General features: G+C 37.2%; 1 protein-coding gene across 3 annotated transcripts; it reads right to left on the bottom strand.

Moving 5' to 3' along the window:
- Positions 1–781: 781 nt before the first annotated feature.
- Positions 782–17,537, bottom strand: LOC149799217 (uncharacterized). 3 transcript variants are annotated; one of them, XM_089958486.1, is made up of 2 exons: positions 17,505–17,537; positions 782–4,101 (listed from the first exon to the last, which is right to left on the bottom strand). In XM_089958486.1, the coding sequence occupies exon 2, from the start codon at positions 4,074–4,076 to the stop codon at positions 3,081–3,083; it is 996 nt and encodes a 331-aa protein (XP_089814612.1). In that variant the 5' UTR covers positions 4,077–4,101; positions 17,505–17,537; the 3' UTR covers positions 782–3,080. The 3 variants fall into 3 exon arrangements, with proteins under 3 accessions (XP_089814612.1, XP_089814611.1, XP_089814614.1); XM_089958485.1 differs by lacking the exon at positions 17,505–17,537 and adding an exon at positions 12,071–12,445; XM_089958488.1 differs by lacking the exon at positions 17,505–17,537 and adding an exon at positions 6,026–6,112.
- Between the last annotated feature and the right edge of the window lie 2,802 nt (positions 17,538–20,339).

Below are 20,339 nucleotides of genomic sequence, written 5' to 3'. Positions count from 1 at the left end.
CTTCATTTTAACTGTTGAGAGTTGAACTCATCTCCGTTATTCTTCAGCGATAACAAGATTTTCAAATTAGCAGCTGTGGTTGGAAATACTGGATGTCAGATAGGCACCATTTACGTTTAAGACGAACTATATACATCTTTAGACGTTTTTTCTTGAAAACCTTGTGTCATAAAGATTATCCATTAAGGGGAAGTAGTGACACGATTTTTAAAGTTATTATGGCAGTCATATTAGATGTATGACTGAGACTATTATAGTCTAGGCCCAGCTGGTATCATATGAAGGTTATCGGTGAAAACACAATGTTGATATGACAATCCATGCAGAAGAAGCAATAATATTTTCAAGATGATCGATGTGGTGGCCACATTGTGCGTCAAATTGGTATCATTTTCATTTAAGATTGAACTAGCCATCATAAGAAGTCTATTAATAGAGGAATAGAACTGTCTGTTGTTTCGACCATATTGGATCTCAGATCGGTACTATTTTCATTTTGGACCAACTAGACCACGGGATGAATGTGTATAAAGTATCATGGCAATCCTTAAATGAGGTCAGGAATAGTAACGATAACAAACTTGTGCTAACGGACGGAGGGACGACGAACGAACTACAGACAACGGATGAAGAACGAAAAACTGACAACGGACGAAGTACGGACGACGGACTACATACGAAAGACCATCACAAGAACTTTTCTGTTCTATGACCAGTAGAGCTAGAAACTTGCTTTTCCAATTCGTGTAATTGAACGAGATACAAGTTTGGAAAACATATGGACAGTTAACTTTTTTAATCAATCAACAGCAAAAGAGCAAATTCACTAACTTGTATTTGTTAAACAACATAAATGTCATTTGGCACGTATTGATTACATTACCTTGTATGTAAACTCCCTGAAGGTTTTGCTTTTTTCGGGATCGAAATAACCAATAATACAAACACAAACAGTATTCCGTATAAAAAAAGCCCGCTTGACTGGCGTTTAAGCACAGTATTCATACTATTCGTCTAAATATATGTATACTTTTCCCAGGTTTCGGATTTCATATTAAAATTTGTTTTATTTATTTGCATACCTAAAGTACGACTTACGTGCGAGAAAAATGAGTCACTCTTGTCTAAAGCTTTAGCAGTAATGGCTCGTTTCATTTGTCAACTCAGAATTGAATCAATTTTGTTTATATTGAATGAATAATCTTATCAAGACTCGACAGATTCATTTATAATCTCGCCACCAGTTTACCTCAGAATAACTCTTACTTGCAGCATATAAAGCCAACTGACATTGTGGTTAGGAAAATTTGGATCAGTGGGCTAAAGAGGCTTACCCAGTACAAGCAATGGACGACGAATTTTGATACGTATATCGCAGGCAGCGCTAAGAAATATATAAACCGATTTTTCATATATGTTGGTCTATCCTGGATTCGTTTGTGGCCCTCATACTGACAATGTTATCGTTTAAAATTTCACCCGAAAGAGCATATTTATTGACCGTCGTTATCTCTTGTTCATGCCTTAGCTGTGCAATCACAAACATTAGTGCGTAAAGTAGGTCAATGTGATTTATTTCGCTAGGCATTATGCTTATGGCAACGTCATAAGTAGATAAAAGGAACGTTGTTGTTGTTGTTGTAGGGTTTAACGCCATTTTTCAGCACAAGATAGGCTATACATGGTGGCCAGTATAACTGGTGGAAGAAGAACCCTGGAAAACCCCGGGAAGAACCACCGACCCACGAGAAGCTACTGGCATATAATGAATGTACTGAAAATTAAGAAAGCCATCAAAACAGTTTAGCCAGCACATTAATAACAACGTAGGTAACCGTGTACAAGATACGGGTCTGGGGTGTTTGTGCAGTTTTGTTTCGAATGATCTAGCGCAAAAGCAAGGCTGAATAGTCAAAATTCATTCTCGTCTCTTCTGTTGCATACCAGTACAAAATCACATAATTAAATCAGAAGACACTTAGCATGGTCTCGAATTTGAAGTCTTTGACTCTGTTTCATTGTTGAGCACGGTCAATGCAGATCTTGATGAACTATGGTATCTCCTTGATAAAGTTTACTCAACTTTCGAATAATAGATGTTACTTTCTACTTGAAAATCGTATGTGTACAAATGTTGACTTTTTTATTGGTCAATATATTTTCTGGCACGATTTGAGGTGAAAGAAAGGCTTCTGGCCGATTGGCCAGGTTTGCTTAACAGAATAAAAGCCTATTTGGCAGCAGAATACTAATTTTACCCTAGAAGCTAAGTCACCGCTATCCAATTCCAGCCCAACAAATTTTCTGTTAGAGGCTATTTCAGTATGTACCATATACGCCTTAGCAATCATGTGAGTGCCAATAGCCAAACCTGTAGCATGTAGCCCGTGCTTAACAGCGGCCTAGCGGGGAAAAAAATTAAATCTGGTACACATTTTACAATGAAAATAGAATTAAAAAGATGAAACAACGTTGTCCCGACCCGCATTTAAGCTCTCTGTAGGCCTGCAGTTTCTTGTTTGTGAATCAGATGTGAAAATATTGCTGTACTAACACGCTCTGCGTCAACCGATAAGTATTCTGATATTATTCGCACTTCATGTATAGAAGAAGGCCAGTAAACTCGAAGCCAAGCTCTTATTTAGACCTAAGTTTTCCCCGAGTTCATATAAATGGACCTTCCTCCAAATATAAAATTCTTAACATTCGCTGGTATCAATAGACTGTCGACCAACAGTATCGTTTGCGAATGTGTTCAGCAATAAGGCAATTACAGGCATACTGGTAGCCATCCGATATTAAAGTCTGATGTCCGTCAAATAACCAACTGTTTGTCTTTACCCGATTCTTAAAACAGATAAATTCATACTGTCATAATTGTAACATTTACAACCATTATTCAAGAATTTTTCATGATATGATGTATATTAAATATCTGTACAATTTTATACAGGAGTAATTATCAAAATCACATTAGCGTTATATAGCATGATATCCTAATGAGCAGGTGTGACGTTATTTATCTTGGCTCTGGTTTAATTGAAATAAACAACACTAAATATCACTGTCTCTTTATGACGTCACACCATTTGGGGCTTTAAGTAGTATTTCTGTTTAATGCCAGGCTTTGGTACACATGTCTTCTGTCCACGCTCACGGAATATTTGGTTCATAGTTCCTCTGCTCTTTCGCAAAATTGCAGAACCTTCCGAATATCTCACTCTAGGTGGCATTCTTGGAGATTCTGGAAGACTATCTACACTGTGCATAAGTCTCTCCATTCTAAAACCTTGTCCTAGTCTTGCGTTATCTTCAGCTTCTTTCTTTACCCTAGGAACAGCTTTGGGAGACAAAGGAATTATTCCGTATTTGTGAATAATTGTGTTCATTCGTTTCCCTTTCCCAAGTTCTGCATTTTCCTCGGCTTCCAGCTTTACTCTTGGCACGGTTTTTGGTGACCGCGGTATGTTACCGTACCTGTGTATTAAAGTATTCATCCTTTTTCCTTTACTTACATCAGCTATTTCTTCTGCCTCTGGTTTGACCCTCGGAATCGCTCTCGCTGATAATGGCAGCCTACCGTAACTATGAATGAGATCGTTCATCCTTTTACCCTTTGACACCTCCGCCGTGGACTCCGCTTCCGGTTTCACTCGAGGAATTTTTGGTGTTGGCGGTGACTGACCGTATTCAGATATCAATTGGTCCATACGTTTTCCTCGACTTACAGTGGCGATTCCCATTCCTTCTTGTTTGATTCTAGGTGGCGCTGTTTCCGGTCTAGGAGTCGCTGTTCCGTCTAAGAGCGGTCGTATTGTGCCATCTTTTCCGAGTTTGTAGTTTCCTTTTGATTCTGAGGTCGGGCACCTGGGAATAGGTCTAGGAGATTCATATGTACTCTTATGACCGTACATCCATTCGTGAACGGAGCCTCGATTTCGGTTATAGTATGCCTGTCCTTCAAACTTGACACGCAGAGGTGGTGACTCTGGTCTGTAGCTACCTTCAAGGTCAAAACCGGGGTAGGGTGGTACTGGGGTTGGAGACCGTGGAGATTGCACAGCCAGAATGGTCATTTTCTATCGAGCCAGAGGAAAAATTCTGAATAAATAAATAAATGAATAAATAAATAAATAAAGCCGTATACAACACTGCAACAACTGACCCCAATATTGTTCACAGAAGGGTTATTGTAAAGAAACAAAACAATCAATATTGCATTCCAAACTAGAATGGCAACGAATATTTATTCTATACATTTGCATCAAGTCAATAAAAACACTTTAAAGCCCATCGCTGGAATCAAGATTCATAATTTCTTAAGCATTATTGATTATTATCAGTCATACAAATGAAATTCAAACGCAACGATTTAACCTCGCAAGATTTCTACTGTGTGTGATGAGCAATGAAATATTAATAACTCAAAGATAGACATTTAAACAGCATATGCATGTCAAAAATTCGTCCAGTTCTGATCTAATCTTTGAATGGTTTTACGATTCCAAAATGATATGAAGTATTATTTGTAAAGCAGTTTTCACTTATTTCATTTAATCAATACATTTCTCTTTTGTGTCTTGGGATTATGCCTGGCATAACCATGAATACTAGATCAAAAGCTTAACGTCAGGAGACTGTAGTCTAGAGAGTAACGTCAGGAAAGTATTGTCTAGAGAGTAACGTCAGGAGAGTAAAGTCTAGAGAGTAACGTCAGGAAAGTACTGTTAAGACAGTAACGTCAGGAAAGTTTTGATAAGACAGTAACGTCAGGAAAATATTGTCAAGAGTGTAACGTCGGGAAGGTATTGTCTAGGTCTAGAGATTAGCATCAGGAACGTATTGTCTAGAGAGTAACTTTACTGAAGATAATATACAGACACTTCCACCCAAGCCTGTGCTTAAGCTGCATTTCCCTCCCCCACCCACCCATCCATGTTACTTGAAGGTAATAATTTTTCTTAACCCATCTTCACGACACATCTATTCACTCTGGGCCCCGACCAGAGACTTTATCACACACCTAAGCCACTTTTACATGTTTTTGGAACTCAACTTCTTAGTGGTACTATATCGCCAGGATTGTACTGATGTGCTGTTTAAACATGCACACATTCATTTTGTTAATTTCCTCATACGATTCCTAGTTACAACCGGACTTTTAAATTTCTGTGATAAACACAAAAGGAACAAAAACTGAGACATCGCTCAAAATCGGCACGGACGAGAAGAGTTATTTACTCGCCTTTTCTTCAAGATGCGCGATGACAACAATGACACTTCTAAGACAATTATAATCGTCTGTGTTCGTAATTAAACCATTATAGGCCCCATTTTTGGTAATACATTTTATAATGAAAAGGCCCGTTCTCTTTTCATAAATATATTTTATTATACGACAGTGATTAAAACAGAAATACAATAAACTATCTGCGCCCACTAACAGAACCAAAGGAAGCTTCAGGTCACGTAGACCGTTTTACCGGGGTATTATTATTTCCCGGTGGTTCATACTATGGTACTTTTTCACTATACCTTGTACGTCGGTAGTTTCCGTCAGTAAAGGATTTGCGGAAATTCCCGAGGAATGAAAATGGCATTTATTTTTCTTTTAATCACATATTTGATGCATGTCACGTATGCCAAAGCCATGGTGAAATTAAATGTTTTGAGACATATTCGCGCCAAATCCAACTTTCGGAAATATTTCCGATTAAAAAGAAAACCAAAACCATGTCATGTCATATTTTAATTATTTACTAGCGTACGTGAATGTGATAAGTATACGTATTCCTTTGTAAGACTGCGAATCATCCTATGATTTTCAGGAGTGCATTTGTTTTCTGTCTGAACTTTACGTAATTTCTTAAGTCCGCGAAATCTTTTCTCGTTTAATAAGTTAGCGTGTTTTATGTTTACTGTTCATCTCTGATAATTATCTTGCCCAGTTGTTGGCATCCCATTCAAAAATATACTGCTTCCTGTATCAATTGTGTAACAAGAATATTGTTGCTTCAGTACTCACACTTCCTTGATCTTTAATGTCAGCATGTCTCGTCGGTATCAGCTCTAGTGGAAGCTGAATCAACCCACTTTTGTTATAGCTTTTAGACTGCAACCTGTGTAACAATTAACATACACATAGCGATTCATCTTTTATAAGGTACTGGCCATTTAATTTTCAGGGAGATGGGCAGTGATTTTCTTTCAAACTGAAATAGTTTTCAGTTCTTTTATCTCAAGTACTTGCATTCTGTATTAAAAGTGGTCTAAAACAGACATGTAGAAAACTCCTGTCAAAGACGAATGCGGTGGCTGGAGAAAACCCCGCATACTTAACAGTGACTAGTTTAGAAGACATTTGGGGTGGTTCTGATTTAAAACATTTGGGGTGGTTCTGATTTAGGACATTTGTGGTGGTTCTGATTTCCCTTCCATTTATCAACCTCATTTACTCGTGTAAAATAGTGCATTTCGGGGGGGGGGGGGGGTAAGCCTGAAAGGTTGGCGACCGTAAGGAAGACACTACTACTCCTCCTAAAACCGAAATCTTATTAAAAGAAAATCGTGTCCCTACCCCTGCTTAAAGTGCATAACTATATGTTTTGTTATTTCATACATAAATATCGAAATGAGAAGAAAAAAGAAGAATTTTAACCAAAGAATGGGAACCTCTGTGAAAACATCCTAATTTGAAATGACAAGGAGAAGCGGAATCAGATATGTACCTAGGTATTACAGAACTCTATGCACTAATTCAGCTCCCATTGTAAACATATGCAAACACCATGATATTAAAAATTCATTAACTTTGAATTTCTGGATGCTCACGATCAAAACCATATTCATCAATACAGACCCATCCTTGGTTAAACTTGTGTGTGGTGAAAGCCATTTGCTTAATTTACGTGTTTGAAACATTTTTGTTTTTAATTCCGCTCTAAAGGATCAGGTGCCAATTTCAATAATTAGTTTTGCAAACTCGAGTCTGCAAAAGGATTGAAGCTCCATCAATTAAATATTGCCTCTATTTTTCCCGTTACAGCTAGAATAAGCTCTCAAAAGATTATTTTCACTACAATTTTACTTTCATTATTAACCAGTCGTGGTCAGTCAACCCCATATATACTCTATTTTATGTGCACCCATTGCTATACTGGTTCCCATTCTTCCCCGTAATTAGTATCATGAGTCCTACATAGTTAATTGATTACTACAATGGCATTTTGTGTAAAATGATCACCTTCTCCTCACCTAGTTTAAGATGCTGGAAGATGCTGCTATAACATCCAAGTCAGCCTTTCCAAATTTTGTTTACCAAGTTTGACCTGCCTATTCTCAATTAAACGACTACGTCATCAAGGTAAGCCGATTAAGTAGCAACCGCCTCCTGTTGTGGTTGAAAATATATGACTCAATGTCAGCACAGACGGCTTGTGTACTGCACCTGAGAATTTCAGCTAAAAGCGATACTAAAGCACACAACAACATTTTCGCACTTCCTGAAACTTAAATATTCATCAGTCCACTTCAAATTAGGAGTTCACGGTAGATATACTACGCATCTGCAATAACTCGTGATGTTTGATCCAGCCATAGAATAAAATATATTCAATACAATACGGGGCAAAGTACGTGACTTCCTATTCTTGGCAACTTCAATTTGACAACCTGGATTTTGGGTCATTATAGTAATGTACCATTAAGAGAATAGACAGATCTGATCATATTATCCCAACTTGCATTATGCCACATCTAACTTCAGCTGTATTTGTAAACGTGGGACACAATACCGCCATCGACCCTTAGTGCTAATGAAGTAACAAAAGTCGATACAGGCTCGACAGTGGTTTTCCTTTGTTTTGTTTTTTATTTTACGACTCTATGGTCATAAACTAAGTAACCAAAAGAAGCAAAATCAGCAAGTTTTGTCAAACTTAACAGAATCTTTAATTATCAATGCTATAAAAATGAAAAGTTAGGAGGAACTTACATTATTGTGAATTATATCTAAAATATTCTTGAAAAAGTTGTATTGAAGTCCAAAAGAATAAAATGTTCCTTATAAATTTGAGATCAAAGAATATACAGTAATACCTCGAACATTCGCGAGGTTAGGTTCCAGAACCAGTCGCGGATCAGAAGGAATCGCGAATGTTTGGTACGAGTCACTAAAAATGCTAATAAATGCTTATTTCTAGGGTTTAAACCCTAAATGTGACCCAAATTATGCTCCCAAAGCACTTTAATTTCATTTAAAAGTTAGCTTGATACATTACCCTTAAAAAGAGAAATAAATAGTTGACGTAAAACTAGAGTACAGTATCGCCTAATGGGTATTTGCCACACTAGCGCATTTACAGTACGGTATACTAATATTACCCCTATACTAATTCATTGGCTGCCGTTTTCTTTTGCACTCACAGTAAGGTAAAACCAAGTAACGAATGGGACTGTAAACTTAATGACTGACGTTTTCTTTGTCATTGTCAGGAAGGTAAACTAGGTAAACTTCATATGTCACAGAAGTCATATAACGAAGGTACAATTCAATAAAATAAAGAAAACATGTACGTAGAGGGTACCAATGAAAATTTCGCGAATCCGTGAATTCGCGAATCCAGAAACGCGAATGCACGAGGTATTACTGTACTGGTCTGCAACAGTACTTATGTGTCAGAACCGTGGCGTCCGGAACTCCTTTGAATAATTCACAATAAACGAACAATATTATAGTCTAATGAACATTTTCTATTTCCAATGAATAATCGTGAAGACAACATTAAACACAATTGCAGACTGATTTCAACATATCCAATAAGAATCCGAAAAGGGAACGAATCCAAATAGGAATGAATCTGATTGATCGGTTCTCTCATCATACACACCTTCAAAAGCCTATTGCGATTATATGTCGCAATATTCCCCATGTGACAGATACAACTCAATCCAATATTCCAAAACAACTATTCATGTGACCTAGCCCATCCAATGAGAAATAATTCTTCTATCAACCCACCTGACCTAAACCCGTCCAATGTAAAACAACCCAAAATTTCTCAACATGTTCACCACTACCATTATTATTAATAACTGTCAACACGAACGTAAGCATCTTTTTATAAATCCTACGCAATGTTAATTTCATAATATCTAAAAATAGAACCTATACGTGTACTAAATTTATATATAATTGTAGAGTTCTTATCTGTTATGACGTTTGAGAAATAGAAGATATCAAATGGGTAATGATTTAATATTGAATTTATTAAACTAAATGAGTAATGTCCAGCTTTTGCGAGCTTTGACGAGCAAATGCTCGACATTTATCAATGAGTTCTTCTGATTGTAGTTTATATGCCTACACGCATGCGCACGCACACACACACAGACTTCTTGAAACTAAAGGTATCTTTTGTTTAATTTATTTTAGATTTCTGGACATTTCGTCAAGCAGGGATTATAAGAGAAGAAGGTGTTATTTTTGACAATTTGGTATACCGTCCTCGACATCGCACAGTTCATTACTACTACCTGCGACCCCACCCCACCCACTTCTCTCTTTGTTTTACATGTTGCATTTGTATGGATCGTTCCAATGTGAAATATTTAAGACAGACACATGTCTCGCAAAAATGGAGGTGACCGCTTTTTAGTGTCTTATTTATGTTTACTGTTCGGTTAAGGTTTGAATTTGTCACTCTAACGAGGTCCGGGTCGACTATCGCTTCGTTTCTATGGGAAAGGCGGTTAGCTCCCTTTTCCTCTGCATGATATAGAAAATAATATGAGAAAGCGCCGATAATTACCAAACGTTTGATTGTCGTATTAAAGAGTAAGAAAACTTATTATTATTATTATTATTATTATTATTATTATTGTTGTTGTTGTTGTTGTTGTTACTAATTTTATTTTGTCATGTTATAAACAAATCGTGGAGAATATAAGATTATTGCTAGAGGTTCATTCATTCGTACAAAATGATTGTATGTATGGCATTTCTCTCTTACAGCTCTTTTGTGTTGAACAGTTGTGAAACACTTATCGATCGATCTCTCTTTTATAACGCTAGATCATATATTTTTCAGAGATAGGTATGTGGTAATACAAAATCCTTTAATGGCATATTGTGGTACAGACGAAGGAGCAATAAATCACTCAACACAAGCAAATATTACTACGGGTATATTTAACGTTTATACTTGTTTTTTAAGTAATTTTGGAGTTTGTAAATGACATATCGTAGGTTGAATCGAGAAATCAAACAAGTCAATGTAATAAGATGGTTTTCTTGAATCCAAATGTGATTTAGTAATCTAGAGGTCTACCACACACTAATTCAATGTCTGATCGATGTACCGGCAAGTATTCTGCGGAATCCAATGTCTCTCCTGCGTCCGTGCAACGAAATATCCCCAACGGTATCTGGTTTGCTAAAATTAGAACATCAAATCGTCGCCAGAAAATTGATAACAATATCCAACTTCGCTTAAAATCGTACTGAATTTCTTCCAAGAGAGAGGGACGGAGTGGGAAGGGGAGGGGAAGGGGGATATAAGGCGGAATCAGAAAAATTCAGACATAATTAGAAATACTGGGACTCGTTGATGGCAGATAAAACGCAGCAGAACTCCATTTATCTGAACTCATCTGAAGACAGTGAAACAATCTACAAAATGAGAAAGCTGGAATGAACGAGCTTTTATCAGCCAAAAAGTCCGTATAACCCTGGACTAGTAGTTTGTGTACTAAATCCTCTCATTTGGGAAACGTGCTTGCCGAGTGCATGATGCAGCCGTGTTACACAAACACGGAGACGGAGACAGTTGCAGCGCAATTTTAAGAACTCTCATCCGTTTCCATTAACCCTTAAGAGACTCTGATAGTGCTCAGACATGTTGTTTACAGCAAATTAATGTAAATCTTGGCAGGAAATTATGGTACCTTCAACAAAGGAGTGATACTATTTCTTAGCATAGCAGCTGGTATGAAACGTTGTCATTCCTATAAATAGCCGTGAATAAATCGGACGTGCACTGAGGTTCTTTCGCGTCCGACAGAAATGGTAAGTTGTTGTTGTTGTTGTTGTGGGGTTTAACGCCATTTTTCAGCACACGATAGGCTTTGCATGGCGGCCAGTATTAATGGTGGAGGAAGAACCCGGGAAGAACCACCGACCCACGAGAAGCTACTGGCAAGCTTTCTCACATACCCACATTGGCCGAATCTTAGACTCGAACCCACGCAGACAGAGGTGAGATGGCAGTGATCCGTAACGGAGAGCGCTTTAGGCCCCGAAATGGTAAGTGGTACTTCAATTTGGCGACAGCGACGGACTTGTAGAAAGAAACCAACAAAAACAAAATATAAAAAATAGAGATATACATCCATATGTACGGGTGGAGACGAGGTATATTGTCAAACCTATGTATAGTTGATACCTGTGTAATATAAAGAAAATGGCATCCTAAGGCAAGGGGTTGCTTAAATCATTTGATATAATGAACAAGGAAAAAGTGAATATTTAAGGCAGATGATTGCTTGGCATACGTAAACTTCAAGACAGGCTTGACTACATGTATATTCCCCGATAAGAACCACCAACCAGCTGGAAGCTACTGGTAAGCTTTCTCATGCAGGCCTAACCATTGTGGCTGAGTCCGAGACTCAAGCCCACGCTTTTGTGTTAGTAATTAACAAATAAAGTACGTCTCTAACAAAAGGTTGCATTACGTCTGACAGTGGCGTCTTAAAATCTGTCAGCACCGAAATTGGCCTCTTGTAGGGTCCATGTGTTTTATAGCGGGCATTAAACTGGTACAATACTTTTGTAACACACGTTTTCAATAAAAACACACGTCCGTTGGTACAGCTGTTTTCCTCCTCTTGTAGAATAGAATGAACTCAAACTATTAGTACAAGTTATAAAGAATGTGGGAAAACAATAGTGTTTAAGTTATTTTAAATTAAATTTTAAATTTGATCAAATATGTATAAACAATTGCAGATTTGCAGTTATCTTGTATAATTTACAAATGCCCCAAAAATATTTATTTAAATAATTACTTACCAGAATTCCCTTGGAACAGTACAATAGTAATCCGTTAAAGACCTCTGTATTTAATGCCTTCCTTTCCTGAGGTTAATATTCCATTTAAATAACATTACAATAGAGCCGTGTAGTTGACCGCACTTTGAGATAACGCCTTTATTAGCAACACTGAGGTCCAAGGATTTATTTACAAGTGTACCATTATCCCATAATAGATTACTCAGTCGTAACCAGACGTCGATCACGTGACTTCGATTGCCCTAAGAGAAATATTCATTCAAGTGTATGGAGAGACTATCGATTTTGGACATGTATCTAGATATGTTATGGAAGGGAAAAACAAGAACTTGTAAATGTTGATTCAAGACAACAAAGCTATTCAACTTCAATGTTTTCTCGAGTTTTCTATGTTCAACTCCACTTCTAAGTGCAGGCATTGATACTGAGGTCACGTGTATACGTATTCATTGTATAAACAGCAGACGTTGACACTGGGGTGACATACGTACGTGTAAATGGTATACATAGTGTGGTCACGTACATACGTGTTCATCGTATATTGATATTGGGGTCATATACGTGTTCTGTTCTTGGTATGAGCAGCACACATTGACACTGGGATCATGCACTTACGTGTTAATAGTATACTGACACTGAAGTCACGTACATATGTGTTCATGATAAAAGCAATTCTTCCATATATTAATCTAATATTGTAGCATGAAAATAAAATTAGAATATTGAGAATGCGGTCCCGTACATACGTGATCATGTATAAGCAATTCTTCGAAATTTAAATCTAAAACTCTAATATGAAAATTAAACTGTGCTTGTATTGCGTGTTTTCTTTTTCCAGTCATGTACAATTGTACAAATTGATTTACCTACCTACTTACCTATTTACTAATACATACATACATACATACATACATACATACATACATACATACACTGCTCCGGTGACCTAGTGGTTACAGCGTCCTCCTCGAAAGCGGGAGGTCGTGGGTTCGAACCCTGGCCGAGTCATACTAAAGACTTACAAAAATGGTACTAACAGTTGCCTCGCTAGGCGCTCAGCATTAAGAGGTTAGTGTTAGGACTGGTCGGCCTGGTGTCAGGATAATGTGAATCGGTGGGACATCATGCTACATGTCTGCGGCATGATGCCCCAGTGCTAGACATCACTTTAAGCTGCCACACTACAGACATCGTAACGATATGACCGGAAAATTGTTAAAGCTACGTTAAAAATCTAAATCACACACACACACACACATGTACATACATACATGCATACATACATACCCTCAGTCTTTCCGTCCATCTCCCTATCTATTTATCCATTTATGTCTGTGCATCCGTCCGCTCCACCTCTCACCCTTTATATATGTGCCTTTCAATCGATCTTAAAAAGAGGTGCATGGTTTATGACACGTGTTATAGGTTACGTATATAAATAATTGGAAATATGTCAGACATTGGTTTTGTGTCTGAATCAATAACGAACATTCACGAACTGTTGTATATGTTGTGCAATTGTACGGATTCCAGTTATCGTGAAAGGACAAAACATTCTTTGTAAAAGCACAACACTAATTATACTAACTGTACTACAGCAAAATAGCTCTTCAGACTACGAAACGGATAGAAGGTGCGAGATGGAACATCGCTAAATAATTTGAATTAAAAAAAGTCAGACATGCCTGCAAGGGTATGCGTACATTTAAACAAAACTCCGACAAATGGCACATACCTCTTGCTTGTTTCACCGTCATATACTAACCAAAAAAATAACCAAAGGAAAAAAGCAACAACAAAGTAAAAAAGATCACTAGAGCAAGAAAACTGGTTCAATGTGACCTTCTTTTGCCAGGGTATATATGTAGAAACACAGTGAAAAAGCAATAAAGAATCATGAATGTACGTACCAAAGTGAACGAGATGTCCAGGTAAATGCAAAATATACAGTAATCACTTGAGCACGATCAGACACTACGAAAGAACCAATCAGGTATCATTATTGTACGTGAAAAAACGAAAGAGTAGTCAAGCTAAATGGAACATGCAATGTAATCACTAAAGCGTGAAAAGCGAGTCACCGGGACATACTTTTGCCGGGGGTAGGCTTTACCGTCCAGATCAATTTAATCCGACTTTATGACTACAACCAGCAAAGCCAGAAAAATGAAGCTCAGTGCAGTAGTTTAACAATAAAACATGTGTCAATAACATATCCGTTGTGAAAGTTATATATATATATATATATATATATATATATATATATATATATATATATATATATATATGTCGCCCACGCTTTGCAGGCAAGATAAAAATGGTTGTGATTAGGTGTTCATGGCAGATTTAGTTAATATAAATGAGATTTAAATTTGAACAGTATATTGGCAACCGCTAGGTTCCTATTATTTACGCGTATTAAGTTAAGCCAGCTTATTATTGTCCCGTTTCGGTACTAACGGGTGTTTTGAACAAACTTGAGTTTATATATCAGCCCTTTTAACCCGTCATAAAAGGCACTCGCATACATTACAGAGGGAGTGAACTTCGTAAGAGAAGGAAAAATCAGCAGGAAAGATAGAGAGTTGCTCTTTCTGACGAGTACCTCGACGATATATCAATACTGACGAAAACATTTGTAAGTTGAAAAGATGAACTTCTTAGTGCAATCGAAATAACCAGTAAAGGGGTCCCTCGTTTTAAAGCAAAGTAGCATACCACTGCTGCTCAAAGGAAGGATGTTTTTGGTCACGTTTAGAATTTTGTTTTGTATGGAAAGCCATCGCCGCCAAAAATATATAATTAAAATAATATTTGTAAATTTAAAATAAACCAAGAAAGCCCTCAATGAAACAAACATGCTTGTAAAATAATAATGATAAATCTCAGAGAACAAGATCAATACTCAGATAAAACAAACGAGGCACAATGAAAACAGACATATCTCTAAAGAAACAAAAACATACCAATGAAACAAGCAAACGCCAAACGAAATAAACGGTATTTAATCAATAAGATCAATACTCAGATTAAACAAACGAGGCACAAACAAAACAAACAAATATATCTATATATATATATATATATATATATATATATATATATATATATATATATATATATAAACAAACAACATATAAATAAAAGAAGAAAGAAGCAAAAGTTAAACGAAGAAGTAAATCGTATTTACATGAAAGAAACAAACACTAGCTGGTTAAGCTAGCGTCAAATGATGCAATGTAATAACAGGAATGTCAATAAAAAAAATCAACATATATATACAACACCCATGCGCAAACACTGCTGAGAAAAGAACGAAACACGATAGTCAAATGATCAACTCTGTTGAAAGAACAGAGGGCGCCCCTGCATTTCAGTGGATATTACAGCCAAGAGCGCAAAATATTTTACATGACGTAGAAGAACAGGAGTTAACTAACGGTGGCGTTGGGGACATCGCAACTTTTGGTGGCATCCGCCCTCGTGATAACAAATCGTTGAGAAGCCTTACAGCGTTAGTTATGTCCTGTCTTCTTACGTCATGTGCCATTTTGAAATATTTTGATCAGTTGGCTATCGTGTTTCGCTCATTTCTCAGCGGTGTTTGCGCAGGGGTGTTGTATATGTATGGTGATTTTTTTTATTATTGACATTTCTGTTGTTAGATTGTTTCATTGTACGTTAGCTTAACCAGCTTGTGTTTGTTTCTTTCGTGTAAATACCATTTACTTTGTTTGTCGTTCGCTTGTTTCGTTAGTTTTTTGTTTGTTTCTGTAGATATTTTTCTGTTTTGTTTGTGACTCGTTTGTTTTATTTGAGGATAAAAATTATTGTCTAAATACAGTTTATTTCATTGGAAGTTTACCTGTTTCATTCTTATTTTCTTTGTTTCTTTTGACATCTGTCTGTTTCGTTGGTGCATCCCTCGTTTGATTTGAATATTTATCTTACTGTCTGCGCTTTAATATTACTATTTTACTATATTTGTTTCATTGTAGGTTTTATTGGCTTATTTTAAAGTCGCTTATATTATTTCAGTGATATTTTTCTGGCGGTGATGGCTTTCCACATTTTTGGTCTTTGAGAATCCAATATAATGTGGCTTCACATCATTTAACATCTTATTTGGTTTGTTTGTTTTGTGCAATACTATGACACCGCCTTTTCTAACATACCTCGGTATAAAGAGACTTTACTTATCGCGCGGGTCCGTTTCATGGATATCATGAACAGCGCTGTGTAGTGGGAACGCTGCATGAAGGGTGAAAAACTACACCAGAAACTAATTTTTGGTATACGAGTAACCAAAAATGTGCACCAATGGTACATGCTTTTCTCAATTATATTCTTGTATTACAGTTTTAGCTGTGTGTGTGTGTGCGCGCGCGTGTGTGTGTGTGTGTGTGTGTGTTCTTTTGTACGGTTCTATTTTTCAAGTTTCAATGAGTGGTCTCCTTGCCCTAGTCCATCATAACAGACGTTATTTGTCAATGTTCATAACATCAGTACGAGAAAGCATTTTGTAGATTTGTATAATGTCAACCAGGAATCCATTGTAGTATAAACCTGATAGGCCAAGATCATGCAGTATTTTCGAATATATTGTTCTTAATGCTTTTATGTTACAGGTCTGAATGTGTGTGTGTGTGTGTGTGTGTGTGTGTGTGTGTAGGTTTTGCTTTTGTGGGTTTACAGCCAATTTTCAGCACATGAAAGGTTAAACATGGCGGCCAGTATAACTGGTGGAGTACGAACCTAGGAAACCCTCGGGGGAAGAACCACCGACCCACAGAAAGGTACTGGAAAACTTTCTCACATATCCACATCGACCAAGTCCAAGACACTAGTCCACGCGCACAGAGGCGAGATGGCAGTGATCAGTAAAGGAGAGCGCTTTAGACCACTCGGCCACCCAGGTCCCATAATGAGCAAGGAGTTGGACAATCAACATAACGCGGAATGGGGATGCTGTATAGCTGGACTATCCTGACTGTAGTGATTCCACTAGAAGATTAAGTTTAATCGCTATTAGTTTGTGAAATATCCATCACGAAAGATGACGATTCATCACGAAAGATGACGATTCATCGAAAACAGTATATAGAAAGAGCATCTAGATATATTGAAGAAATATCCTCCTCCAGCTTTTCAATTACGAGATTTTTGACCGTCAATTACAATTATAGTGAATACAGATTATAATTTTTACTCTTTCAATTAAGAAATCAAGCAGGTAACACGTGGGCAAAAAAATTAAAGAATACCGATACAAGAGAGTGCGGATATTTTCATGGTTGTATTTGACGTAACATAGCGATGCGATATGTGACCTAAAATTCATTACGACGTGTTTCTAGTTCTTGGACGTTTAAATATGACACTGAACGCGAAAAGGTTGCAGATATTAGGCTGAATTATTCAGTGCATTTCCTACCTTTTGTGTCAGAATATGAAGTCCAAGCTTTTTTTCTTTAGTCCTGGTTCGTGTGTATTTCTCAGTTAACTGCTTCGCTATTCACGACTGAATATTAATGCACGTGATGCACGTGAAAATTACAGTTAATTACAAGATTGCATCACTCCTACGAAAGATCAACGTATATGCATCCAGATTAGAGACTAACAACCTAATGCTTAAACCATTTGATGAAAAAACGCATGAAATCCAACAACAATTCTGATAGAGATACTATCCATGAATTATGTTTAGAGAGATATACCCATTAATTATGTCCTAGGGATTTTTTGTTGTTGTTGTTGTTGTGGGGTTTAACGCCATTTTTCAGCACACGATAGGCTATACATGGCGGCCAGTATTAATGGTGGAGGAAGAACCCGAGAAAACCCCGGAAAGAACCACCGACCCACGAGAAGCTACTGGCAAGCTTTCTCACATAACCACATTGGCTGAATCCTAGACTCGAACCGCCGCAGACAGAGGTGAGATGGCAGTGATCCATAACGAAGAGCGCTTTAGACCACTCGGCCACTCGGGGCCCCATGTCCTAGGGAAATATTATCCATAAATTATGTCCTAATGAGGCACTGTCCAATAATTATATCCTATATTTGAATAATAGTTTCGCTATTTCTACACAGATGCATTCAAGCTTTATTCACCAAAGTGTTTGGTCCTATCAATGATTGGTTTAACAACGTTTAAAGCGCTTGGAAAATAGTCCAATAGTCGCGATAAGTTCAGTAATTCGAGATTATATTGCATATTGTAAACAGTACCAAATAGGTGAACAAGCCGTATTTTGTAATTAGGGTACAACAAATCTCCGAATATGTATCTCAGTTATGAAGGTACTGTTATGTAATCTGAAACATTTTAGGCTGCTTAACATCCCAATGTCAGATTTCATGTTCGGAGTTAATACACATCCCAAACGACGTACACTGACGCCGCTTACAACATTATAAGTCGTACACCTTTCCGCAGAGTGACATGCACAACTTTGTTGTGTCCATTTACTTTCAGAATGCTCAGTCTCGCCATCTGACGTAACAATCATCTAGATCACTTCGGGCTTTTGTATCAGCTTTAAATCTCAATCGATCTATTTCAAACAATTTGAGCCGCTGAGACAAAAAAATAAAATAAAAATACTTTAAAGTCTTTGGTGTGCTATATTGTGTACATAAAACATTGCTTACAGAACAAAAACAAAAAAATACCATCTTCGCTAGCCAAGGTTCCGATAACCCTATCTACACATTGGATATCGAGCTGATATTTCTGTGCTTCGGATCTGTGAATTTCATTGAATGCAGCGACAAGCCACCGCATCCAATCAAAATTAAAATGTTCAAATTTGAACACCGTTCTACGTGATGGAGACAAGGAGAGCACACAACTTGAATGACTGATAAATAAGCAATTTTCCAGTGCCGGTCTGGGTTTGCACAAATACCTTTCATTCAAATCGCAGGAGTCTGAAGTTTATCAATAAAGTTCGATGAAATCTCTGACAACACGAAATCACCTTATCGGAACTATAAATTAATACAAGGAGTGCAAGCATGACCCCATCCCTCCGCTCGATTCGACTTTTGTCATGCGTATTTTATCGCTTCAGAATCGCCAAAAGACTAAAAAGCTACACATATCCATTCAAAATACAGTAACATATCAACGCATAACTCTCGGACGACCATTGCATGAATCTAATCCGGGAATTAACCTATATTGTCACCATTTCGGCCACAAAGTTCTTCTGCAGAACTGCATTAGACAGAAGTAGCCCATTCTGCCACGGGATGAATAACACTTTGAAAGTAATTTCACAAAATAAAATGTTTGACTTGTCTTTTATATCAGATTGTATCATATGATATTTTTATATAAATTTCCTGAATAGAAATTTCTAGTTAAAGTTAGGATAGTAGAAATGACGGTTGATGGCGTCATCACACATCCAATATTAAAGCCGAGACGAATGCTGGATTCGGTCGTATTAAAATATAATACATACGCTGTTCCGTGATCGGTACGAGTATTAGACCATAACGCTTATTTACTACAGGGTAGAATCTGGCGAAATAGGCTTCTTCCGCCTGATGGTGTCCTGTAGAAAGACTTTGTGACCCGTAATGGTGAAAATAAATGTTAATTCGCCGGATTAGATTCATGCGATGGCTGTCCGAGAGTAATGCGTCAGAACGTTACTGACTTTTAATCACAATTAGAGAAATTCATAAAGTCATAATTATATCATAATTTCGTCGGTTTGTTTAAAAATGGGCAGAACTGAACAGCCGGTGATTTCAAAGGAGTTTATGTGTCCCAGTAGCTCTTGTGCAGTTCGCTATTTAACCTAACTGAGCTGGTCTACTGTATATACGTGACGTATTTGATGTGGAGTCACATCATTTCAACATGTATGTATAAGGTTTAAGGACTTCTGGAAATGCACACTTTAGTACAGGTGGGTGGGAAGGTACTCTGATTGTTAAGAAATGGCTAAAGATTATGGTAATAGTGATGTCCCATATATTTTAGTTAAGTATCATGCAACATTTAGCATTGGCAATTCCATACCATTTTGTCCACAGACTTTGCTGCGGTGTACAGTAATATGGAGTCTGCATGTGGTAAAAATTAGATGCTACTGACACTTTTGATTAATCCATTTTGTGGCAAGGAGAAGTGAAGAAAACTTAGATAGAACTTGGAGAAATTGAACCTGAACTCTTTGTGCACATACTTATTGCAAACCAAATGGATTCTAGACATTTCTGAACAATCGTGACAGTAGTTCTAAGG

This window comes from Sinohyriopsis cumingii, chromosome 5, assembly GCF_028554795.1.
Source record: "Sinohyriopsis cumingii isolate HCF-2022 chromosome 5, ASM2855479v2, whole genome shotgun sequence".
In the NCBI taxonomy this organism is placed as follows: domain Eukaryota; kingdom Metazoa; phylum Mollusca; class Bivalvia; order Unionida; family Unionidae; genus Sinohyriopsis; species Sinohyriopsis cumingii.
This window is presented reverse-complemented; position numbering and strand designations above follow the sequence as displayed.

Bases quoted from the DNA above. Each gene is read 5' to 3' on its own strand.
- LOC149799217 (XM_089958486.1), bottom strand. From the start codon at position 4,076: ATGACCATTCTGGCTGTGCAATCTCCACGGTCTCCAACCCCAGTACCA.